Source organism: Musca autumnalis, unplaced genomic scaffold (genome assembly GCF_047663935.1).
Source record: "Musca autumnalis isolate F117 unplaced genomic scaffold, ASM4766393v1 scaffold_2, whole genome shotgun sequence".
NCBI classification, from domain to species: Eukaryota; Metazoa; Arthropoda; class Insecta; order Diptera; family Muscidae; genus Musca; species Musca autumnalis.
The window spans coordinates 5,859,563-5,886,704 of record NW_027411755.1 but is presented as its reverse complement, the minus strand read 5'-3'; the positions used below and the strand labels follow the sequence as shown (position 1 = coordinate 5,886,704).

General features: G+C 36.0%; 1 protein-coding gene across 17 annotated transcripts in view; it reads right to left on the bottom strand.

The window, feature by feature from the left end:
- Positions 1–27,142, bottom strand: part of LOC141393586 (uncharacterized) — an 88,436-nt gene that overhangs the window by 40,902 nt on the left and 20,392 nt on the right. For all 17 annotated transcript variants that reach the window (XR_012410129.1, XR_012410130.1, XR_012410127.1 and 14 more), the window contains exons 3-7: positions 5,521–5,821; positions 5,089–5,155; positions 4,513–4,828; positions 4,023–4,152; positions 3,764–3,901 (exon numbers count right to left, since the gene is read on the bottom strand). Coding sequence is in view for 2 of the 17 variants with exons in the window: in XM_073966757.1 (XP_073822858.1) it covers positions 3,764–3,901; positions 4,023–4,152; positions 4,513–4,828; positions 5,089–5,155; positions 5,521–5,596 (727 nt within the window). In the remaining 15 variants the exon portion in view is untranslated. The remainder of the gene's footprint in view (positions 1–3,763; positions 3,902–4,022; positions 4,153–4,512; positions 4,829–5,088; positions 5,156–5,520; positions 5,822–27,142) is intronic.

The window sequence follows — 27,142 nt, the reverse complement described above, 5'->3', positions numbered from 1 at the left end:
GACAATTTTTGCGAGTTAATTACAAGATTTTGTACCATATTTTTGTATGTGGATGTAGATTAGAGTTTCTGGTCGGGAATTCCCGGCCCGGGATTTCCCGGGAATTCCCGAAATTTTTTGAACGGGATTTCCCGGGAAATTTTTATGAAATTCCCGGGAATACGGGTATTTGTATTTTCATGTACATATAAGTCATGTATATTTTTATACTTTCCACCGAACTATGGAGGGTATAATTAAATTTGTCATTCCGTTTGTAACACATCGAAATATTCATCGGGGACCCTATAAAGTATATGGTAAATAACAAAAATGTTTTGCAATCGATGAATCCGAGTTTCACCCTTTCAGAATTCGCGAACTGTTAACATATTCTATAAAGTATGACTACAATTCTTTAAAATGAAGTGTTTTATGAGGGATCCCATAATGTCGACCGTTAAAATTTATTTTCGTGGAAGCTGTGTTGGCATCAATGTAGAAAAATGGGTAAAAATGGGTTGAAGCCAACAAGTTTTTTTATGTTCCCATGCGATTTCTGGCTTAACCTTACATTTTATAGACCTATTCCCAAAGAATGAATCACAGAATACTCCATGGGCAATAAGATAGCAGTGTATGACTTTTCGATATATCCACTGCATCCACCTAAAATTGATGCTGACATTTTGAAGCCGGAATTTCGGGGTTTTTTTTAACTTTTTTAATAATCCGGACGCGCAAGAAGATAATATTCCAAACTCATAACACGATTATAGAACTCGTGATTTTACGTCGTTTGGTGCATATATCATGAGTGTGCTCTTTACAGCATCCTAGTAATTGGAGTCGAAAGGCCAAAATTTCATGCGTGAATTTTCTTACAAAACATATTTTTTGCGTGTAAAATTTACAACTGTCATTCAATTTCCTTTGAAACCCGCGTGAATTTAGTTTTTTTACGCGACGGTTCTAATGAAGCCTTCCGCGATCGAATTCATCTACTAAAACCGCGGAAATAGATACCTTGAAAATCGGAAAATCAGCAAAAATATATTTTGACAAATCCGCGTACTAAACCGCGATTTTCTTTAACATTTTTTACATAAATGGAATCCTTTACTCGCGATTATAATATTTGCGAAAACACGTGTCATAAAAAAACAGAGATACGCGACTAATATGGTTATTTATTTATTTATTTATTGGTTGTTTATGTCTGCACAACAAGAATAATATCTTATAAGTTACAGTACAGATGTATTGAGGTAGAAAAAATCCTTCTTAAGCTAATACATTATAAAGGGTGTAATAAAAAAAATTAAAGAGTTACACAAATACGCAGATACTCAATTCAAATATATGTTTTAAAATGAAGAAAATATGATATATGATAGGGGATGAAAATAATGAGAAAGGAGAAAAGGTTTGTATTATATGACCGCTTCATTATTCCGATAGTAATGTTCAAGTTTAATTTTAATATTTCGCCAAAAATTGAATGTGGAGGCACATCCGCGGTTTTTGAAGAATCTATTTGAAATAGGTGTATATTGACGTATTTTTGATGGGCGCTGATGAAACCGGATGCGCATCAAAATCGTATGAACATTGCGCGACTTTTACCAATTTTAAGGTTTTTTGCAGTGCATGTATATATACATTCGTGATCAGGGTAAAATTCTATGTCGATATAACCATGTCCGTCTGTCCGTCCGTCTGTTGAAATCAAGATACAGCTCGCAATATTTTGAAGGTTGTGGCCTCAATAATCCTCCCAAATGGCTAAAATTGGATATTTAATTTTCGTTGGTGGTATAAAACTTTCCCCCAGATATTTGTCGGTACAGGTCCACGCCTTAATATAGCCCCCATAGAACGGTACCTGCCGATTTTCGGCATTTTGAAGGTTGTGGTCTCAATATTCCTCCGAAAAGGCTGAAATTTGGTATTTGGTCTTTGTTGGTGGTATAAGACTTTCCGCCAGAAATTTGTCGGTACAGGTCCACGCCTTTATATAGCCCCCCTCTCGATTTTCGGTATTTTGAAGGTTATGGCCACAATAATCCATTGGAGTGGCTGAAATTTGGTATTTAGTCTTCGTTGGGGGTATTTGACTTTCCCTTCTAAATTTGTCGGTATAGGTCCGCGCCTTCATATAGCCCCCATAGAACGGTACCTCCCGATTTTCGTAATTCTGAAGGTTGTGACGTCAATATCCCACCGACATGACTGACATTTGTTATTTAGTCTTCTCTGGGGTTATTAAATATTCCAGTAAAGAATTATTAGTATTGGTCCCCGTCTTCCTATATCCCCCATTGAATCATACCTCTTGATTTTTGGTATTTTTTAGGTTTTAGCCACATTATCTTACAGAAATATTGGTATTTGCCTTCTTCATATACGAAAGGAAACTAATTGTTCCATTTTACTTCAATACTACTCGTGGTGGAGGGTATAACAAGTTCGCCCAGCCTTGTTTGGTTTATAGTTATTTAATATTGGCAATATAGTGGAGTCGCGATAATTCGTGCCCCGATTATTAGTAATTGCGGGTCCATTGTAAAAATCGCGGTAATTCGTATAAAATATATACATTTTGCTCCTCTCGATAATTGGTGTTATTCTCGATAATTGGTGTTTCGCTATAAACGGATTTATTCTATGATTAACACGATCTTCGAACCATAAGAACAACATACCATATCGTTGACTTTAAAAATATAATCGGACAGCCCTCTTTTATATCAAGAAAGCTTTGTTAGGATGGTAGTGCGAAACATATATTTTATATAACCTCCGCAAATTAGTCAGGAATAATTGGATTTTGATCGCATACATATAGATATTTTTAAACAGCCGTCATAAATCGTATATGATTTATTGGTTCTTTCAAGATTTTGGAGCAACGTCTTTTAAGATGTCTGCTATTGCTTGTTGACCCTTTCGTATATTACCCTTAATATTATTCCAAAGAGATAACTAACGAGACAACTATACATAAAGGGAGTAAGTACTTCATGTCTGCTTACTCCCTGTCACGTCTATGCCCCACGGATTCGATTTCCCATAGTCCCGGGAATTCCCGGGTTCCCGGGAATGAGAAATTTTCCTTCCCGATTTCCCGGGAATGAAAAAAAGTCGGGAATTCCCAAACTCTAATGTAGATACGGCCAAAGACTACCCAAAACAAACTAGAAAAAACTGCGACCCTCTAGAAACATTCTAGAAAAAAACTGCGACCCTCTCTATTATACACAATAACCTCAACACAACTATGTCTCTTACACATCTGGATAAATATTTATCGCACAATGTTACGTTCTTGTTTTTCTTGGCTGGGGTTTTTAGCACTCGCTTGTCGTTATTGCTGATTATTGTTTAGTGGCAGTGTTATGGATATCGTTATGAACGTGTGGCATTTGTGAGTGAGGTTGTGTGGGGCAATGTTTGGCGGCGCTCAAACTTCAACGATTATGATGATGACGATGCTGATGTTGAGTTGTTGTTGCTGATTGTAAACCTAATCTGAAGGTGCATTTTAAGCTGATTCATTTTCATTTCAAGCAAACACCACACGCAACAGCATACAACACAGTTGTGAGCTCCTCTTAACCTGGCTTGGTTTGCTATTTATTGTCGTTTCTTTTTCATTCTTTTCTTATTCTCATCTATATTTATTTTGCATTTTATGTGTCACCATGATTTTGAATCGCCTTGATTAGCTTTTATTTGCTTATAAAGAGGAAATGGTTTGGGCGTTTTTTATGTTTCTACATACCTTCACAATCACCACTCATTATGGGTATGTCACCGCGACGATCCATGTCCAAGGGTATCTCCTGCTGGCGATAATGTTCAACACTGGTGCCTGGTTCTTGATTATACCAATTGCGAACATCACGTTTTTTGTTCTTCTCTGAAAATACAGGAAAAAATAAAAAAACGAGTAAGAGGAATATTTCGTCAATTTCAAATTCTTCTGAGAGCATTTGATGTGCTTGAAGGGAATATTTGTTCTATACAAGGGGTTTACTTACCTCTTTCCGAAATTTTGTTCTTCAACATGCGACGATTGCCTCGTCGAGTCAAGCCCTTTTGACAATTTGCTCTCTGTAAAGCTCCATCAACATTGCCATCAAAATGTAAAGGATATTTGCGTTCACGGAACTGAAAATAAATATAATATAAATAATATAATTAATAATTTAGAATTGATTTATGTTGAGAAGTCTTCGGATTGTTTTAAGATGAATTCCAAATTTTAAATTTTTTTATGGATTTTTTTAAATGGTCCTCTATCTATAGAAGATTTTCTTCAGATTTTTTCTCTCCATGAGACCACTTTTCTTCAATTTTAAATAGATCATTGCTTATTGAATTTGTACATTCTATTGATTGTACCTATTGAAGATTATGTTATAATTTTCTCTTCTACAGACTCCCTTATGAGGCCTTGTTTCTATTATAGGAGAATCTCTTAAGAAGTCTCCTATCAATAGAAGATCCTCTTAAGAGTTCAAAACTTACCAACTTCACCATGGGATCATCCATTTGGGTATATAATTTTGTGAGATTCATTTCGATTTCATGGGCTGAAGTCTCCTTGCAATCGACCAATAGCGAGATGCGATTCTTATGGAAATGTAGGGCCAATGAACGGATGGTACTGGTCTCATTAATCTGGGGTATTTCGAAATGCAACGAATTCAATGAACCACCAGCGCTGATATCCAAGGTTACACGTTGCTGTTTGCGATCCAGGAAAAATGACATTTTATGTTTCAGCGTGGGAAAATCAATCATGAAAAGGGCTTCAATGGGGATGTGTAATTTGCGTCGGGGCCTGACGAAAGAGGGAAAAGAAATATTTAATTTTTAAATCAAAAAAGTAATTCCTTTCATTGTTAATATTTTAGGAAACATAAACAAGTGGTTTTTACTTCAATTTTTTATAATTTTCCCACTGCAATTTTTAACCATTTAATCGTTTTAAATTGAGTGCTAAGTGGCGAAACCTCCGCCCATATAACATGACCTTAAAAACCTGTCCCTTGCAAAAATAAATTGCCAACTAAACGTTGATATTATGGCAGGATTACTAACCTTATGTGACGCATTGAGATTACACAGTCGCCCTTCTTGATGTGTTGCTCCAATTCGGCTGAGGCCACTGCAATGAAAAAAAAAAAAAAAATGGGAGAAATCGTTAAATGTTAAACATGTTGATCTTTGTACATCAAAAAAAAAAAAAAAACAAAAAAAAACACACAAAACAGAGGAAATAAATATTTAAATGGCATTGTTATCTTTCATGTAATCGAACTTTGTACCAGCAAATAATAATTGAAGAAATATTTTCACACACAAAAGCGCGCGTCACCCATGTGGGGACTTTTTTGGTGTTGAAAATGGGTTCAATATTTCTTATTCTCAAGTACCCTTACCTCAGAGTATTTTTTATTTGTACATTGACTCATGGCATGCTGGGTTTCTACATTTATTTATTTGTTTTTTATTTCGTGGTCTTTGACTTACCTGGATCTAAAGACAGTGACGCCACTTGGCTGAGGCATAGCAGTGCCGTTAATATGCCAAAACATAACCAATTCATAATGATTTTTGAAGCTGTTATTTCTTTTCGCTTTTATTTATAAATGGTGTGTCCCAAGGCGCACTCGAATTATATTTTGCCGGCAAAACACCACAGCACTCGCTAAACGTCGTCAAGTCGTCAATGGCAAATAAATCGTAACTGCTTATAATTTTGTTGCGGTGTTTATTATTAATGTAGCTGTTGTTGTTGTTGGCCACCACCACATAATCCACTCGTCGAAAACTGCAAAGAAAACATTAAAGAAGAATAGAAATAAATAAAACATATTTTTTCTCATTGAACATTTCAATTTATTTATTTATTTAACAACTGTAGACGACCTGATTTGTGATGGAAAAAAATCAAAGAAAAGCGAAGTATACATGGTTGTCGAATTGGATGTTGCGGAAAAAAGTAAAGGGGAATCTAAACAAGGTACTGTTTGGTGGACATAGCCAAAATTGTTTCTTCTTAATGAAGAAAGCTATCTTCTTAAGAAACTTATATAAGATGCTATATCTTTTAATTTGGCTACTTTATAGATGGGACATTTTCTTAGGAAGCTGTTTTATTTATACAAGATATTCTTAAGAAGTTTCTCTTTAACATAAACAATATCTCATGATGATACTTACGAGAGTGCCTCTGTAAGAAGGCAAACTGGCCGCTAATTATTATAAAGTTCATCAATGAAAAAAGGTCATTTTATTAAACTTTTCGGTAAAGAAAACTTCTTCTTCCTAAGTTGTTTTTTTTTAAATAAAAGGCCTTATGTCAAGTTTTGGTCTTCTATAAAACACCTTCTTGATTTGTCTTTTATAAAAATATATTTTATAAGATGACCATCTCAGTTACTCTCAGAAAAGATTCTGGCCTTCTATGAGGCTTCCTGGTCTTCTATAAGAATATTGTTACGGAAAACTTAATCCTTTGTAGACGTCGTTAAATTCCCCGATGCGGTTTGTCCCAAATAAAATGAGGGTTCGATTTAGATTACGATTGTACAAAGCTTTATTGACGTTATCCACCAGGACTTTATTTCTCTATTAAGCACATAGCTTATTTCTAATAAGCACACAGCTTTATTCAAGATTACTCTTTACTTAGACTGACGGTTTTAATTCGCGGTCTGAATTAGAACTCACTCGCTCATCCGACCCGTATTTATACACGCTTGCGTATGCGTAGACTGTTCTAGGATCCTTCATCTGGGAGGTTCTTCAATGTTCAAACCAGATCCAGATGCACAAACACACATACTCGTATACAAACAGACAAATGCATTTAAACAACTAATGAGACAGAGGTAATAACAGCGAGGGAGTAGGAGGGGTTGCAACGAATGACATCACAATGTAGAAGCATAACTGAATTGTCAAAATAAATGAGAGTACGAAAACAATTAGCTAAGTAAACAGTGTTAATTAAGAATAGGCGATACTTTTATGACTGTAGTAAATTCAATACATTAGTTGTTGTTGCAAAGCTGATCCAAATAAACGAAATGCTTAATAAAAATTTGCGTTACAATTCAAATTCTTAAATTAGCAGAAGTTCATCTAATGTTACCTAAATCTATCAGCTACATTCGTAACAATACATTCTGGATTTTTATGCACTTTTACCGATTCGTTAAAAATGCAGTCGAACTTCTCTATAACGTAGCAGTTGGGGACCGAGAAATTACTATGTTATAGAGAACCCTAGGCAAAATGGACAAATGAAGGTCAATATAAGTGAAAAAGAAATAAATGTGTGTGGACGAATAAACCGAAATTGAATTTTTATTTGAAAGTGAAATAAAAAGTGTTTTTAATTTTGCCGCTTATACATCTTTAACAAAAAAAATCTTCACAATAAGCAATGGGAGAACAAATACGATAAGGGGATTTTTTAAAGACACCAAAAAATGTACAAACCATTGTTAAAATGTCGGAATCAATTATTTAAATAGAATTCTATGTTATTATCATCTCCACATTTGTACTCTATTTATGTCATACAAATATTATTTTCTACAGTATCAGCAGTTCCTAGCCTTACTAAGAAGACCAACCATTTAAAACAAGGGTCTGGTGTTTCCCTTTAGATATCTAATATTCGATTAAGTAAGTCATTAGAAAATTATTGTATTTTGAATCAATTTTTATTCTTTTTTAAAAGAATTTATTTTTCAAAAAAAAGAACGTTGGTGATGTGATTTGTTTCTCGTTTGTTGTGTAAATTTCGTTATAGAGAAGCATTCGTTATATGTAGCGAAGTTCGTAATAGGGAGATTAAAATAGGTGAAAATAGATTGAAAAAAGTTGTTTTTGTTCGTTATAGAGAAAAATTTGTTACAGGGAAGTTCGTTATAGAGAAGTTCGAATGTACAAATTATGACGGAAAATATAATTTTGCTTCATCGATAAGATCAGTGCGATAACTACGCGAAAAATCACGGAAATAATTCAATAAAAAAAATAATTCAATAAAAAAATCTTCTGGTCTTCTATAAAAAGACTTCCAGGTCTTCTATGGATGGATCAATTGAATTTATAAATTCAATAAGCAACGATCTATTTTAGATTGAAGAAAAGTGAAGAGAAGAAATTTCTTTTGAGGAGGAAAAATCGAAATTGAACCAATTTTACCAATACCTTGAAAACACAAATTATGACGGAAAAGAACATTTTGCTTCACCTTTTGGTCCTCTATAAGATGGCCTCCTGGTTTTCTAGTATAAGACCTCCTTCTATGAGGAGACCTTCTGGCGTTCTATGATAAAACCTTATAGTATTCTATGAGAAGACAACGTGATCCCCTAGAAGAAGACCTTGCTTACCAGAAGACCTTCTTGTCTTCTATGTGACGATATTTTGGTTGTCTATAAGAAGACTCTATGTGAAAACATTTTGGTCTTCTATGAGAAGACCTTCTGGTCTTGTACATGAAGAAAATTTAGTCTTTTATGAAAATACCTTCTGGCCTTGTATAAGAAGACCTTGTGGTCTTCAACTATAAGGTCTTGTGGTCTTCTGGTCGCCTATAAAAAGAACTTCTGATCTCGTGTATTTTGAACCTCCTGGTCTTTTATGACTTTCTGTCTTCTATTTCTTTTTCTATGAAAATCAAAAATAATATATTTTTCTTTTTCAATGTTCATCTTTTCTATGAGAATGCCTTCTGGTGTTCAACGAGAAAGCTTTCTGGTATTGTATGAGAAGACATTTTGGTCTTGTATGGGAAGACTTCTGGTCTTTATTAGGAGACCTTCTTTCTTCTATTAGACGGCCTTGAGGTCTTCTATAAAAATTCCTTTCTGTTTTTTTTATTGTTGTCTTCAAGTAGAAGACATCTATATCCCAATTCCACGGCAGCGGGTTCTCTGTATCGGATTGACCCGGGACCACACAACATCAGCGTTCCGGCCAGCGGCTGCCACCTCAGTGTACATGTGTTTGTATTTGTTTCGTTTTTCTGTGCTGGGAGCGGCATATCCCGGAATATCTGCTCCGGATTCTTTTGGTCCGTGCCGGGATGGAGGAAAACCCAGGATCAATATATTTGTGCTCGGTTTGTCACATCCGCATCTTCACCCATATCCAATCTTCGGTGAGATGCAATAGATGTCAGGAGTGGGTGCATTTAAGGGGTTGCTGCATGCTGCGCGAACACAGCCGCCAGTGAGTCATCGTCAGATTACGAAACTCCTTCGTCGTCGGATTACGAAACTCCCCCGCAGTCCCCCCAACAGCAGCCGCACGCATTTAACACCAGCCGTTGTTGTTCCAATCCTAGAAAACGCATCCTGTCTTTTCAATACAGACCTATCTCGCTTGAGCCTGCCTCTAATGACCCGTACATGGAATGTATGGGGGTAGCAGTCAGGTGTGGAACTGCCGACATAGAGTTGCTGAACGTATACATTCTGCCGAGAAATAGCTGTATCTCAGATTATAAGCCTGACATTAGCCCGCTTTTGGAAGGTCATAATCGTCTGGTCCTGGGGGACTTTAATGCGCATCATGAGATGTGGCATTCGGCCCTCGGAAACGACCACAGAGGTATAGCGCTGACTGAGCAGATTGATAGCTCAACGTTTTGCTCGGTCAATGAGGACGCCCCTACCAGAATTAGAGGAGCGTGTCACAGTTCGCCAGACATAACCATCGTGTCACCTGGCAACCCGTCATTTCCCTTGGATCAGACTATCTCCCCATAATTGTCTCCATCAGCAGACCACCCGATTCCTCCACTTCTGAACGCCGCACATTCGTCAATCATGGGAAAGCTGATTGGCCGAGTTTCAGCGAGTTCACCAATCACCGCTTCAGAGAATTGCCCAATCCTTCTGATGTTCGGGTAGCGGAAAGGACGTTCCGAGACATCAGGGAGGTGACGGGATTAGCAAATGAGCATGATGAGCTTCGACGAACCAACCCCGACGACCCCAGAGTCAGGGAGCTGACACTGGAAGTTAACAGGCTGGTCGGCGAACATAAGCGGAACAAGTGGTTAAATCATCTGAAGAGTTGCAACATTGGAGCCGGTATAAGCAAATTGTGGACAACGGTTAAGTCACTCTTGAACCCCGGAAGGAGGGATGATAGGACCTCAGTCACGTTTGGCGACGTTACGTTGACTGACCCGAAGAGGTGTGCAAGTTACTTCAATCGACTGTTTGTCGAGCACCCCGAGAGTGACAGGACGAAGAGAAGAGTATTACGTCGCATTAGATCTCTTCCTGCCGAGAATGAACCACCACAGTTTACAATGGATGATGTTGACAATGCCATCAGGAACGCTAAATCAACCAAAGCGTTGGGCCCTGACGGAATTTCCATGGTAATGTTGAAACAGCTGGATGAGCCGGGAGTGGAGTATCTCACTAAAGTTCTCAACCTGTCGCTAGAAACCCTTACGTATTGTTCCCGAAGTCTGGAAAATGGGCAGGGTGGTCCCGCTACTGAAGCCAGGCAAGGATGCCAGCAAAGGTGAATCGTATAGGCCGATTTTGCTGTTGTCACCTGTAGCGAAGACCCTTGAGGCCTTAGTCCTCCCCAGCATTAAAAAGAGCTATCAAGTTGCCGATCATCAGCATGGATTCCGTAAGCAGCACAGCACGACAACAGCGCTGCACGCCATCTCCACACATATTTGTCGAGGACTCAACCAGGAGCGGCCGTGTGATAGAACAGTGATGGTGGCGCTTGACTTATGAAAAGCCTTTGATACTGTCAAGCACTCCACGCTGTTCGAGGACATCGAGCAGACAACCCTTCGGCCAAGTCTGAAACGTTGGATAATCAACTATATGTGTGGTCGCCAGTCGTATGTGGAATTCAGGAACAAGAAATCCAAGCCCCGTAGAGTGAAACAGGGAGTTCCCCTGAACTGTTTAACCTCTACCTTTCCCGTATTCCGCCCCCTCCAGACGGCATTGAGATCGTAACGTATGCGGATGATTGTACGAGAGATGTACTGTGAGAGACTGAACTCCTATTTAACTGATCTTACCACCTTTTTCCACGCGAGGAATATGTATATATCCGCCACTAAATCGACGGCCACTCTGTTCACCATATGGACGGCGCAGTATAGAAGAGAGTTGAATATCAGGGTCGATGGTCACAGAATTCCGACCACAAACTGCCCCAAAATTTTAGGGGTCACATTCGACACCACTTTCACCTCGTCCGCCCATGCCACAGCTATCTGCGATAAACTGAAATGTAGGAACAAGGTCCTTAAGTCCCTAGCCGGCAGCACTTGGGGTGCAGATAAAGAAACCTTGTGGACCACGTATAAAGCGATAGGTCGGTCTGTGGTAAGCTATGCGGCGCCAGTTTGGTCCCCGAATTTATGTGACACGCAGTGGGATAAGGTTCAAATTTGTCAGAACGCCGCCCTGAGAACAGCAACAGGGTGCCTCCTCAAATGTACAGTGGACCATCTACATGAGGAGGCAAAGATTCTTCCAGTACGACAACATATAGAGATGGTGTCGTTGCAGTACTTGCTCGGGTGTTACCGTGAGAGCCATCCCAATCACCATTTGCTGGCCACCGATACACCCAGGCATATTCGTGCTCTAGAGATGACGGTCCAACAATATAGGAGAGAACCTCTAGATCAACAGGCATATCAGGCAGGTTTGAACAGCATTCACACGGACACAGTTGCTAAGACCATAAGCAATTATTGTGTGAATGCAATCATCGGAGCACATCCCCCATCTATCGCAGCTGAAGAGCGTCAGCTGCCACGACGAGTAGTTTTGGCTCAATTTCGCTCAGGATATTGCAGTCGCCTAAATGCGACATGGGCCCGCACGATACTAAGCACCTATTCAACTGCCCCGCCAAGCCTACTCATCTGACTCCAGTGGATCTGTCGTTACATCATATCGAAGTAGCCAACTTCCTGGAAGTGGAGATAGACCCAGAGCCAGATTGAACAGGAGAACGACCATACAAACATAATAATAAAACACTGTTACAACAACAACATATCCCTATGTCTTCTATGAGAAGACCCCATTTTCTTCTATTAGAAAACCTCACTTTCTTCTATAAGAAGACCTCTTTGGAGAACTTCTTTTTCAACTAGACGACATTATGGTCTTCTATAAAAATACCTTCAGGTCATGTTTTATAATATTCTTGTCTTCTAAAAGAAGACATCTATGCCTATATACCCTCTTGTCATCTACAGGAAAAACTCCTTTTCTGTTGTAGGAGAGGCCCTTGTCTTCTATAATAAGACCTTATCGTCTTCACTGTAAAGATCTTGTAGTCTTATATAATTAGACCTTTTGGTCTCCTACACGCAGAGAAAAAATATTTTTTGCTTTTGTTGGAACAAAAATATCAATTTTTTCTCCAAAATTGTATTTGTTTTGTTCAAGCATTATATTGCAAATCCAAAAATACAAGCTTTTGCTCCAAACATAAAAAACAATAACAACTTTCGAAATTCCGCAATATTGTAAAAATAATTAACAATACCGATTGGTAGGAACTATCATAATCTATAATTTTTACAAAAAATATTGTCATTTAAAAAATTCGCTTTTGTTGTAGTTTTAAATACGTATTGTTACTTTGTTTTTTCAGTAGATACACAATTTTGGATTGAACATTTCTATTATTAGTTCAAAAATACATATTTTTGACTATACTCTCTCCCGTTAACTTGTTGAGTATTTTCTCTGGATTCTAGTAGCTGCATTCTTGTTTTGCTCTATTTAGTTTTTGTGTGGCAGCCGGTGAAGTTATTTGTGTTTGTGCATTCTTTGTACCTAATCAGTTTTTGTTTGGCAGTCAAAGAAAGTGGATCAAAACAAGTAAAACATTAGTGATTATAAACTTAGAAAAACAACATTCCAAGACAAAAATGCAAAAAATCTAACAATAAAAGTGTCATACATTATTAAATCTCTTGAATTCTTTATTATTTTAAAACTGTCGGTGTTTTCCTTTTTTATGGCATTATCTACTTTTAAAATGCCATGTAGTTTTTTTGTTTTTGGTTTTCTCATGTGTTTTTGTGAAGCGGTAAATATAAAGTGGTGGTTGAAGCAGAATTTGCGTTGCAAGGAGATATTAAAGAAGAATTCCGATAATTCATACATCTTTGACACAATAAATTAAATTTTCTTGGAAACGTCGATCCCTTTTGGGTTCTTTTTGTACTGAATAATGTTTACGACACGCGTTTGTAGTTTTTACCAAATCTATTGTAAATATAGATAATTTTACCTCAACTGTTAACAATATTATATTGTCCATTTTTACCAATACTATTTTTCATCTTTTGAATCTCTTCTTCTACTATCGTATGTAAGATGTTATGTGTGTGTGCTTTGTGGAGAGCTAAAAACAAAAAGGTGGTTGAAATTTATTATACAAAGAGAAAATAGAAATAGTTTTTTGTTTTTTAATTTGTGTTTTTGTGAACGAATTGTCGGAATTTTATTTTAATTTAAAATATAAATAGCGCGTTGCAACAGTCTAATAATTTTTGCAATGCATGCTCAATGAAAGCCAAAGAAACGACTACTGCGACACTTGTATTTTATTGCGTAGTTTTGTGTGTCTGTTTTTAACTAACTTTTTTTATTTAGCGGGTTAAGGATTGTTTTGCTGCAGAAACAGGATTGTTTTGCTAAGAAAACATAAAACTAATCACTGACAGTTATATTCAGTAATTTGGTGCAACAATACATTTCTTCAACCGATTTTGTTTTGGGCATTAAATTAATTAGTATGTATCTTTTTTTTGTACTTTTACTAAGCGTTATTTCTAACATATTTTCGTTTTTAATTTAGCTTCAAATTCTACTAACGACTTGGATTCACAATTTTCCTGACCGAGTAAATCACATCAAGAGACGAATCTTTGTTAAACTAAATAAAATTAGCGTCAATTGAAATTAAAATTATCTCAAATCAGTGTCATTTAAATTTTATAAAAATCATATATGAAATAAATAATACAATGAAACTTTTTATATTTTTTTAAATGTAACACATTAAAAAGGTAGGTATACAATTTTTATTCCAACCATTTCGCATTGCAACAATAAATATTGTTACTTCTGACCAAAACTATTGTGAATTGCAAAAATAAATATTGTTACTTGTGACCGAAACTATTGTAAGTTTTAACAATATTTATTGTCCATTTTGACTAAAATTATTGTGAATTACAAAAATAAATATTGTTACTTCTGACCGAAACTATTGTAAGTTCTAACAATATTTATTGTCCATTGTGACCAAAACTGTTGTGAATTGCAACAATAAATATTGTTACTTCTGACCACAACAATTGTAAGTTCTAACAATATTTATTGTCCATTTGGACCAAAACTATTGTGAATTGCAACCACATACACTGTTACCTCTAACCAAAACTATCGTAATTACATGTTTGGTCCAAAGCGTTATAGTGTCAAATTGACAATACATATTTATATTTAGAACACATAATATAGTCCAGTGTGACAATAACGATTGTTGGATAGACAATACTACATAAGGAATCCAACAATATGTTAACAATATATAGTTTGCTCTTGGAATATTGTTGGATCAAACATATTTTTTTCTCTGCGTGTATAACAAAACCTTCTGGCCTTTCATTAGTACAACTTCTGATCTTTTGTTATTGCCTATAAAACGATCTCAAGAGGTCGTCTGCTGTATACAGAAGCCTCAAGAGGTCTTCCGGTCTTTTCTTGTTTTCTATAAGGGCTTTTTGCCTTCTATATGAAGACCTTTCGATGGCTAATGAGTTTTTCTGAATTTCTCTAACAATTTGTTCAAGTCTTCTTTGAATTCTTTTATTATAAGTCATTCTGGTGTTCTGTTTTAAAAAACAAGAAAAATTGTTAAATATCCGATAATTTTCTTAGGAAAAATCCATCACGACAACACTAAAAAAACAAACACACTCAAGACTTTCTTTAGATTAACACATGTTTCTGATGTTATAGTCTGTCGTCCATTGCTAGGTTCCAACATAATTATCGATCTATAACACATAAACACATTCGTACACGAGCAAAAAAACAAAATTGTAGTTTATATTCCATTTTTAAATCATCAACTACAACAAAAACAATTAAAAGTAAATATTTATTGTTAACACCTTTATTTTCAGGAAATTTAAACAAAATAAATGCAAAGAGATAAAAAATATGTATTGTGGCAAATTTCCCAGTTGATAATAAATCACACCTCTATGTGGTGTGGCAGCCACAAACTATGGTTGGATGGATGAATCTTCCTTTTGATACGAAAAACAAAAATAATACAGAACGCAATGGCAGTGAGAAACGAACGAGATCGATATCTATCTACCGGCGACATAGTACTCTGATGACTCCACAGCCTATCTATGATTTCAAAACAATGAGGTAAGAGTTGTTATGTTCTTGCTGTTATTATTATTGTTGTTTTTGTGGATTTTTTCCAATTATTGTTTTATTGAGCCGGTATTGTCGGTGGTTGGTGTGGATGTTGCTTGGCTGAACAATGTGGTTAATGCCAAAATTAGCCTAGACCATATAAATCCAGGCAACATACTTAAAGAACACGATAATCACAAAGACACGAATGCGTGCATACAGACATACCTACGTACACTTGTACGTATGGATGTTGTTGCACACAAACTGATAAACGACAATTTTAACGATATATCAATAGGCAATCCCAAATAAAAAATTATGACAAAATGGGAGACAGTGGTTTTGAAGATTCCAAGATAATCTTTAAACATTCCATTAGTCCTTGGAAAATACTAAGAACAAGCTATTCGTGTAAATTACCCAGTTTTCAAATTTAAGATTAATGGTTTTTAAAGCAGCTTCCAAAGAAATTTAAAACTTTTAAATTTCACTTCTTTGTGTAAATGATATGTTTGTTTGCTTGTTTAAATCTCTGGATAATGTGTCATTTAATACTACTGTGAAACAAAACGATGACAAGTACGGCGACAACTTCGTTGACAGCCCACCATCTAAAGTAGTTGTCGTCTCAGCAATAAGCCAGGCCTAAGATTTTATTCCAACAACAACATCATCATCATCAACTGTCTGGTGTTCACCATATTGGGCGATGCAACTGTTCATCATGAAAAGCAAAAACACATTAACAACAACGCCAACAACAATTGAGAATCTAATATCAAGTTTTAGCCAGTGATGCCGGGCAACCACATCTCAAAAAACCACTGACTTATAAAATGTGACCGGCATTCCTTAATGCAATGTTGACATTCTTGTTGTTGCTGCTGCTGTTGTTCTTTCTTGTTGCATTTCTACGCCTATAACTTACACAAAAACTGTCAAATTTATTGAATTTCTAATTTCCAAACACACATTGACACACACACATCTCTTCAAACTAAAATCGCTTTAATCTGCTTTAGAAGATCACCATCATCAACGGCATTGGTATCTCATTATCAGTGTCATGGTTAAGGTGACACCTTTTTCCAATTGAAGTTCAGTGTCGTTTAGCTGACAGTTAGTTAAATATTGAAATTAATACAATATTTTTGTCATTCAGCTTAGAACATAAGAAGGGTCCATGGAATATTCTTCGATGATGATCCCTTATTGCTTTTCGATTAAAGTTTAAAACCTAATCCGACAAGGTGTCAATCGATATACTTCACTCACGCACTTATGCACGCACACCCATCAAGGTTACATTAAAATCTCATAAATTCTCAGCTGCTTCTTCTAAGAATCTCTTGCTGAAGATTACAGCTTTTATTTGTGTATTGAGTTTGGTTCTTAGTTGGCGTCTTCTACTTCTATTCTCCATAACGACCACAGCAACGAAGATAATGTCTAATCTAATTAAGCTTTGGATGTGTCTTTTTGGGAAGAGAGGCACAAACCTCAAATGGCTTAAAGCCAAGTTTTACGATCACATTTGATTGCTGTTTATGAGGAGATTTGGAGTTTTTGTAATAACAACCGCGCCGCATCGATAATGGTTGCGGAACGCATTCATAAATTGTAATTCGGTGTTGGGGTTAGGTAGATGCAGAGTTATGCGTTGTGTGTCTTGTGTCCACACACAGAAATAGGAAGTTGATTAAGGATTAAATTTGAAGATAAGACAATATCTGATGAAATGTAAAAAAGGCTTTTATACACGAAAAATTAATGATTACAACAAACAGAAAAGCGGAAGATCTTTTGAGGGCGGTAAATTTTAAAGAGGCGGATTATGGATCGATGTCAATGTCAATCGGAAATGAATTAAGTTTGAACTTTTGTATAGAAATTTTATAGTAATTTGGAACTTGATTGATCGTATTGAAATGACTCTGATGTTCCACATTTGTAATATATGGGAGTAACATTCTTTCAATAGAATTTCTTTGGAACTGCTTTGAGAAAAGATGCTGACATTCTATGATTCATTCCGGTCTTCTAGTATAAAAATATCTTCAGATTTTTAATCTAATTTTACAAATTCCTTAAAAATACAAATTATGACGGAAAAGAGTCAGTGCTTTGTCCCAATTTGATATTCTATATCTCAATAACGGTAAAACCTACGAAAATATCATAAAGCTCAATCTTGTAGAGAATTTTCACAGCTATAATATTTTATCTAATACCATTTCGATAGGACTTGCGGTTTCCCAGGAAAATCGTGTTGGTTCACAGTGGTGATTTTTTTATCTAATTTTACCAATTACTTAAAAATTCAAATTATGACGGAAAATATAATTTTTCTTCATACATAAGAGCAGTGCAATACCTACGGGATACATCACGGAAGTATTCCAAGAGAAAAATTTACAACACAACACAGCATTGGAGCTTTTTTTCACAATATCAGAAGCCGATTTGATGATACACCAAACGTTGAAAACATTGTATATGCTAATCCAGACCAGATGCAGACCAGATGTACAAATTCGATGAGCAACGATCCATTTTTGGTTGAAGAAAAAATCGTTTGAGGAGAAAAAAATCGAAATTCAACCAATTTAACCAATTCCTTAAAAATACAACTTATGGGGTAAAAGATAATTTAGCTTCATCTTTTTATCACAAGATCTTCTGAACTTATATGAGAAAACTATCTGGCCTTTGTAAGCTATGGGAATGCTTGAAGAACTTTTATAATTGGTATCCAAATACTACTCCACTCAGTTTGCCCAATTGCCTAATGTAATCGTTCCGATTACATATCAGCACAGTAACAAAGTTTTGTCCATCCCATGCACCATCTACTAAGGTACCCATGGTATGACCAAGAGTGTCATGCTGCTATTGAAGAGAAGAATAAATAGCGATACTATGCAAACAGTAGAAACACGCAGTGCACGAGCTGCAAAACGATGGCGGCGGGTTGTTCGATATCAGATTGATACGGAGCCACACATCATCAGCATTTGTATCGCTTTTCTGTGTTGGTAGCAGCCTATCCTGAAATGCCATCTCCGGCTTCATTTGCTCCGTGCAGGGACTGAGGAAAACCCAAGTCCAATTTGGATTGTGCTCCGTTAGTTCCGTTTGTCACTACCGCAACCACCACACTCAAACATGATGATATGCAATAGATTTTTGTAAACAGCGCTGCACGCCATATCCACACATATTAGCCGAGGACTCAACCTGAACATGATGTGGGCAGGGATGCCAAGTTAGTGGTTTCCCCGCTACTTGTGATTTTTGACGAAAAAAAAAACTTTTTGGGAGTTGTAGCGCTTTTTTATTTTGAATCGCTGCAGTAGCGATTTTGGCTATTTAAGGTAGCGATTGTAGCTATTTTTACGCAACATTGTTTACTGATATCACTTTTAAAACAAACGAAAAATAGTATATTATGCAGCGAGTGAAATATTTAAACATACGCGGAGAATTTTAATTTGCTCATGGAGGCAAAGTTGTAGCTCTTGTCATAAAGAATATAAATTCTGGACGCATGAAATCCACCAAACCTCATCTTCATCATCTTTTATAACTTTTTCTAGGGGGTTGACCTTGGCGATTTTGACCTTGAAAATGAGGTTTGGTGGATTTCATTTGTCCAGAATTGATGTTCTTTATGACAAGAGCTACAACTTCACCTCCATGAGCAAATTAAAATTCTTCGCGGTTTAGGAGATGTGCGCCTGCCAAAATGCTCACTTTTGACTTAATTTTTCAAGGATATTTTTGATGTCCTTTTTATCCTGGAATGCAATAATTTATAATTATTATATGAAGCCTCTACTCTCCTCTTTAATATGACACCAATACCAGCATCGTACGACGAGTACAAGTATTTAAAATATTTTTTTTTTTTTGAAAAATGTTGACCTTTGAAATTTGTTTGACCTCTAAAAGATCAAAACGATGAGAAAACGAAAAATTAAAAATACCATTATAATACACTTTTCCTATATTTTCAAACGTATATAGTCCGGTTCAAGCGTAACAAAATTTTTTGAAAATTGTCGGACGGTGTAATCCACTGTACGTATGTTGTGGAAGCCAGTCAGTCGAACGTTGAATTCAGGAACAACATGTCAAAGCCCCGCAGAGTAAACCAGGGAGTTCCTCAAGCTGAGGTGATATTTCTGGAAATATTTAACATCTACCTTCCTTTATTCTACCCCATCCATACATCATTGACATCTTTACGTATGCGGATAATTGTTCGATGCCTACCCTGATGTCATTTGTGGTAGGCTGAACTCCTATTTGATCGAGTTTACCACGTTTTTCCACGCGACAAATATGAAAATATGGGCCTCTAAGTCTATGGCCACTCTGTTCAACACATGGACTGCGGATATGAGCATACATTTGAATTTTCAGGTCGATGATAACAGAAATGTGACCATTCGAGAGTACGTTCACGTCGACCGCGCATCCCATAGCTATCTGCTACAAGCTGAGATGTAGAAACAAGGTCATCAAGTCCCTATCCAGCGGCACTTGAGTTGTAGACAAAGAAACCTTGTTGACCACATATATCGCGAAAGGTTGGACTGTGTTAACCTATACGATGTCAGTTTGGTCCGCGAACATAAGTGCAAAGCGATAGAACACTATTCAAAACTCTCAGAATGCCGCCCTGAGAACTCAACAGGTTGCCTTTCTATGTCCTCATGGATCATCTACATGAAGAGTGGAAGATTCTTCCAGTACGGCAATATAATGACATGTTCTCGTTTCAATACTTACTCTGGTGTTATCGTGAGAGTCCTCCCATTTACCGAAAATGTACAAATTCGATAAGCAACGATCTATTTTGGATTGAATAAAAGTGAAGAAAAAATCGTTTGTGGAGAACAAATAGAAATTTTACGAATTCCTTGGATTGAACTCCCACTACCCAGACATTTCGGGAGGGATCTTCATGATCTAGATCAGTCAGTTTATAAAGCAGGTTTGGATAACATTCACACACATTTAGTCGCAGATGCCATAAACAACTATCGTGTGAATGCGGTCCTATTAATAAATCCACCATCTATTGCATCTAAAGAACGTCTGCCTCTACGACAAACCACAGTTGTTTTTGTTCAGCTACGTTCGGGATGCCCTAAATTTTTATAGGCAAGGAATAATGACACTGTGCAAAAGATCTGCCCACCATTCATTGCAGGCACTGCATCTTTCCAAATGACCTGTCAAACTTACTTATCTAACTCCAGTAGCTTTGTGGTTACAACCAATAGAAGAATCCACATTCCTAGACCTGGTAATAAAGCCAGAGCCGAGTTAAACAGAAACAACGATGAAGATACAACAGATCCGATCCCAGAAGGTGGTATAAATCCACTGAAGAAAAGTAAGACTGCAGGAGTCGATGGTTTACCATCCGAGCGGGTTAGGTTTAAGCTAGTGAATATATTTTCTTGCTACCACCATCTGGAAGGAGAATCGTGAGCATCTTACGTCCCGTCCACAAAGCAGATGATGTGCTCAAGTTATAGGGTCTGCTACTTAGTGCCTGTGACGTAGAGTCCGGAATACTGTATAAATTACTAAAGCCTATGGTCAATGAAATAACCTGGTTATAGAGCCAGAGCCGAATTAAACAGAAACAACGTTGAAGATACCACAGATCCAATCCCAGAAGATGTTATTGAGTGCATACCGCCGAGCCAGGATGAGTAAGCAATACACCCACTGAAGAAAAGTAAGACTGCAGGAGTCGATGGTTTACCATCCGAGCGGTTTAGGTTGAAGCTAATGAATATATTAGCTTGCTACCACCATCTGGAAGGAGGAACCCGTTGTTTGAATCTCTTTATCTTTACCAACTAGAAGTCCGGGAAAAGATCGACCCTACCATTGTTTTGTCGCTTACAGAGAATTCTACGTGCCAATCTGTGTTCACTGTGAATATCGATGTCGCTTGAACCACGGGTGGCAACGGCTACATAACGACATCATCGTAGTTAAACATATCTAGTTGCAACAATTGCGTTGGCTAAATGAACCCACTAAAAATGCATATAAATACAGTCCACACATGATATTCCAAATTGCAAGGGCAAAGCAACAAAAAAGGGGAAGTGGAAATCGATTTTTATTTCGGCTTTTAGGACAAATGTTCTGTAGAGGTCCAGCTAAGTAAAATTGTCTATATTTTATTTTTATTAGGTACATTTCCTGCCGAAAATCTTTAGAGAAAATTATGTCTAGGAATATTTGGAATATACTTTTTCTATGGAAGACCTTTGTAAGTCAACTATGATTGAAAATCGTTGGAAGTATTTCTTTGCTTAGAGAGAAGAGCTTCTACTCGTAAACGATCTTTGGACAAGTTTTTCCCAACTTTTTAACAACTAAATGAATCATTAGATTTACTTTATTATTATAATATCAATTTTAATGATTCACGGTATGGTCCGGAAATGACACTCCCTATGTTACTTGAATGAGAATAGGGCGGTCCCTAGTTCTTATCATTCCGTGTCAATCACATCATGAAGTGCCTAGCAATGACTTAGTTGAAGGATTTTATTTTCATTGAAGGTCCTTGGAAGGGCTTCTACTCACAGAACATTTTGTCGATAGAAAACGTTAGATATTAATTCGGTCCCATCATCGCAGCAACATGGAAACTAAACCCTTATGTCAAGTGGAATGAGAATATTTCGGCTTCCTAATTCTTATCTTTTCTTGTTAATCAAATCGAGAAGTGTCTAGCAATGACTAAGATATACATATCTACTTGTTTGAAGATTTTGGTTGAGATCGTTGTTGGAGACAAGAAGTTTGTATTTTCACGCTCATTTAAGCCTTATTATGAATGACATTGCATAAAGTTCATAGACATCTCTGCAGGAAGATGGTGATAGAAATCTTATTGCAGAGATATACTGCGATTATCCACACAATTCTAAGGAACATAGTTACAAAACTACATTCGAACAGCACTTGATCCATGTTTTGAAAATAAGTATTTATATAGTTTAAATTTAGATTCTAAAACAGAAACGTTCTTAGAAAAAATATGACCAACGAAGGTTAATGTCGGATTCAATTCTACCTTCCATTTCACTATACACAACATTGTACTTGTTCAACATGATTGAAATCTGTACATCATATTCAATCATATATCAGATTCGAACGCCAAAATATAGTTTTCAAATTAAGCTATCAAAAATATTGCCTATCAGACATACAAACATATATTTGCTTCTCATGACCATTTAACATGCATACATACAGCTACCTTTCAATTGACGTTTAAAATCCAATCTCAAATGTAAGCAGGCGGACAAGTGGAACAGGTCTCTTCGACATTTATGGCGGTATTAAGGTCTTCATTAACATTGTTCGGATATTCATGCAATAATTGAAACAATGTTCAACAATTGTCGATGGTAAGAACAAAAAAACGAGATCATTGTTAAAATCTCAAAATCACAACCATTTAAAGATAGCGGGCGAGACATCATCGGTCAGAGGAAGAGATTGATACAAGTGGTCATAAAAGCAAACGCTTTCAACAACCGCAAAGCAATTAATAGCAGCAACTTATATGACAGGCAGACAGACAGTCAAAACCGACAAATAGAAACATGGCACCAACCGAAACACCCACATCGAAAAGAGACTTCTGTCGAATTTGTGAATGAGATTTGCTGTTTCTATTCAAATAAAACAAAAAACTTACTTACACAGCATGAAGTAATGACAGACAAAAAGACACAGGTATGGTGGCCAATGACAGACAGGCTAATGCTGTTCTAAACTTGCTCAGATTCTGGTATTCTAAGGCGATAATTTAAATAAAATTTAAATAAACACACAAGTCTTACAAACAAGCGAACAAATGATAGCTTGGACTGCAAGATCAAAAGCTTTGATACTATTTGATAAAATATTGGCGGCAATTGAAAGAAAAGCGGATTGAAACACGAAAAAAGTCAACAAACAATCAATCAATAGAGAAAAAGGGGAACAATTTACTGGACAATTGATTTCCAAAGCTATGATCCAAATTCCAAAACAGGCATAAAATTATAATTTACTCAATAGCAACAATGAAAGATAGAACAGACCTTTGGTCATCTCAAAATTTTGTTGATTGAATACTTCATCAAGTAAATAAAATTTAACACAACACCCTCAAGAAATGTAATGATGGATGTCCATCATGATTGTTGTTGAAGAATGATGTGTTTATATTGGCGCTTATTTTGTACCCCCCACCCCCACCAAAAACACCAATCTTACATTATATCATCATCAGCATCAACATTTGTACTGCAGCACCACACAAGTTTGAGGATGGGCTCTGCCTGCCACCTATTAAAGAGTCTTCAATCAATCGAATTTTAAATATTTTGTCAGTTTGAAGTGTTAAAGTTGTCTGCACACTAACACGAACAAACGTCTGCACACACAGTCTGTTTTAATGTAGTGAAGTAAATTTTTAAAGACCACAAGTCCAACTCCCCAAAAAATTTAAAATTATTGAAAATTTCAAGCAAGAAGACAAATATATAATGATTGTTGTATTGCGAAATTTTTAAACAAAGATTAATAATAATTACACTGAGAGAAATGTCATGCTTTATGGCCATGGAGATAAATACGGTAGTGAAATAATTTACATTAAGAGAATATTATGATCATATTATTTAGAAATCCTAGATACATTTCTTGGTGTAACATAACATGGGTTAACATTATCCCCATTCTTGTGAAACCATAGATACATTATCTAAGTTATCAAAACATAATCGACGTTCTTTGAATACCATAGATTGTCGAAATATTGGGATACCATGGACACATTGTCCACGTTCTTGGGATAACATAGATACATTATCCACGTTCTTTGGATAACTTAGATACATTATCTACCTTCTGTGGATAACATGGATACATTATCTACGTACTTTGGATAACATATATACATTATCCACGTTCTTTGGATAACATAGATACATTATCCACGTTCTTTGGATAACATTGATACATTATCCACGTTCTTTGGATAACATTGATACATTATCCACGTTCTTTGGATAACATATATACATTATCCACGTAATTTGGATAACATAGATACATTATTCATGTTCTTTGGATAACATTGATACACTATCCACGTTCTTTGGATAACATAGATACATTATCCACGTTCTTTGGATAACATAGATACATTATCCACGTTCTTTGGATAACATTGATACATTATCCACGTTCTTTGGATAACATATATACATAATCCACGTAATTTGGATAACATACATACATTATCCACGTTCTTTTGATAACATTGACACATTATCCACGTTCTTTGTATAACATAGATACATTATCTACGTTCTTTGGATAACATAGATACATTATCTACGTTCTTTGGATAACATAGATAAATTATCCACGTTCCTTGGATAACATAAATACATTATCCACGTTCTTTGGATAACATAGATACATTATCTACGTTCTTTGGATAACATAGATGCATTATCCACTTTCTTTGGATAACATAGATACATTATCCACATTATCAAAGTTCTTTGGATAACATTGATACATTATCCACGATCTTTGGATAACATAGACATATTATCTAAGTTCTTTGGATAACATTGATACATTATCACGTTGTTTGGATAACATAGATACATTATCTTCGTTCTTTGGATAACATTGATACATTACCTATGTTCTTTGGATAACATTGATACATTATCTACGTTCTTTGGATAACATAGATACATTATCTACTTTCTTTGGATAACATAGACACATTATCTAAGTTCTTTGGTTAACATAGATACATCATCCACGTTCTTTGGATAATATAGATATTTTATCCACGTTCTTTGGATAACATAGATACATTATCTACGTTCTTTGGATAACATAGATACCTTATCCACTTTCTTTGGATAACATAGATGCATTATCTAAGTTCTTTGGATAACATTGATTCATTATCCACGTTCTTTGGATAACATAGATACATTAACTACGTTCTTTGGATAACATAGATACATTATCCACGTTCTTTGGATATCATAGACATATCATCTAAGTTCTTTGGATAACATAGATACATTATCCACGTTCTTTAGATAACATAGATACATTATCTACATTCTTTGGATAACATAGATACATTATCCACGTTCCTTGGATAACATAAATACATTATTCACGTTCTTTGGATAACATAGATACATTATCTAAGTTTTTTGGATAATATTGATACATTATCCACTTTCCTTGGATAACATAAATACATTATTCACGTTGTTTGGATAACATAGATACATTATCCACGTTCTTTGGATAACATAGATACTTTGTCCACGTTCTTTGGATAACATAGATACTTTATCCATGTTCTTAGGATACCACAGATAGATTATCTAAGCTACCAAACATAATCCACAGTCTTTTAGATAACACAGATACATTATATAAGTTATCGAAACATTTATACGTTCGTTGGATACCATAGACAGATTAGCCAAGTTTTTGGGATACCACAGATGCATTATCCGCGTTCTTGGGAAAAATACATTGGCGAAGTTATTAAAATACTATCCACGTTCTTTGGATACCATCGATTCTTTATCTCGCTCTTGGCATACCATATATACATTATCCAATTTCTTGGAATGCCATAGATACATTATTCAAGTTTTTGGGATATCGAAGATAGGCTACATTTTAAGGTGGATACCTAATCCATCTTATGTTTACACTATAAATGCACTATCCACAACATATAATTAGCATAGATACATATTTCATTAGATAAATTATCCACTTTATTGAGGCAACGCAGATATGTATATTTTCCACGTTATTGAGATAGCATTATTGGAATCCACAAAATTTGGCTACGATTTAACCAATATCCATGTAGGAATACCAAGGACCTTTTATCCACGTTCTTAAGTTATCATTAATACATTATCCGCTTTATTTGGAAAATTGGATATTATAGATAAGTTAAATATTATAGAGATAACGTAGATCGCTTTATCCTAACTAAATAAATTTTCCACAGAGTTAGATTTTCTTCAATTTTCAATAATTTTCTCCCTTCAACTTCTCTGTGTATTCCCAAACCAGTAATCTCCCATCATCCTCTCTGAAAGGCGAAAAAATCTGTCGTTAAATGTTTTCATTTATTTGTCAGGCGAAATGATTGAGTGGCCTGCCAAGCCAGGCAATCCAACACCAGAGACTAGGAGGCTAGGTCTCTATCCCAAAAGACAGAAGCTTTTATTTCGGACATTACACGGTATCATTGTAACGCTATGCAACCAAACGCCAAGACATGGAAAGAAACTACACATTCCATTTTTTTTTCCATTCCATTTTTTGTTTTTGCATAGCATCGGAAATGTGTGAGCGTTGTCAATGATGATGGTTGGGGCTTCCAATACTCTGTTGCATAGCTGCAGCTGGCTGGCGGCTATGTGCATTTTGACGCCGCTATAGAAAACATAAACTGACATTCATGATCAACTACTAGGCTAGCTCCTTTGTCTCCTACTTTCCATACCTCAATTTTTTCTTTGTTGGTTGTCGCGTTTTTTGCAAAAACAATGTTGAGC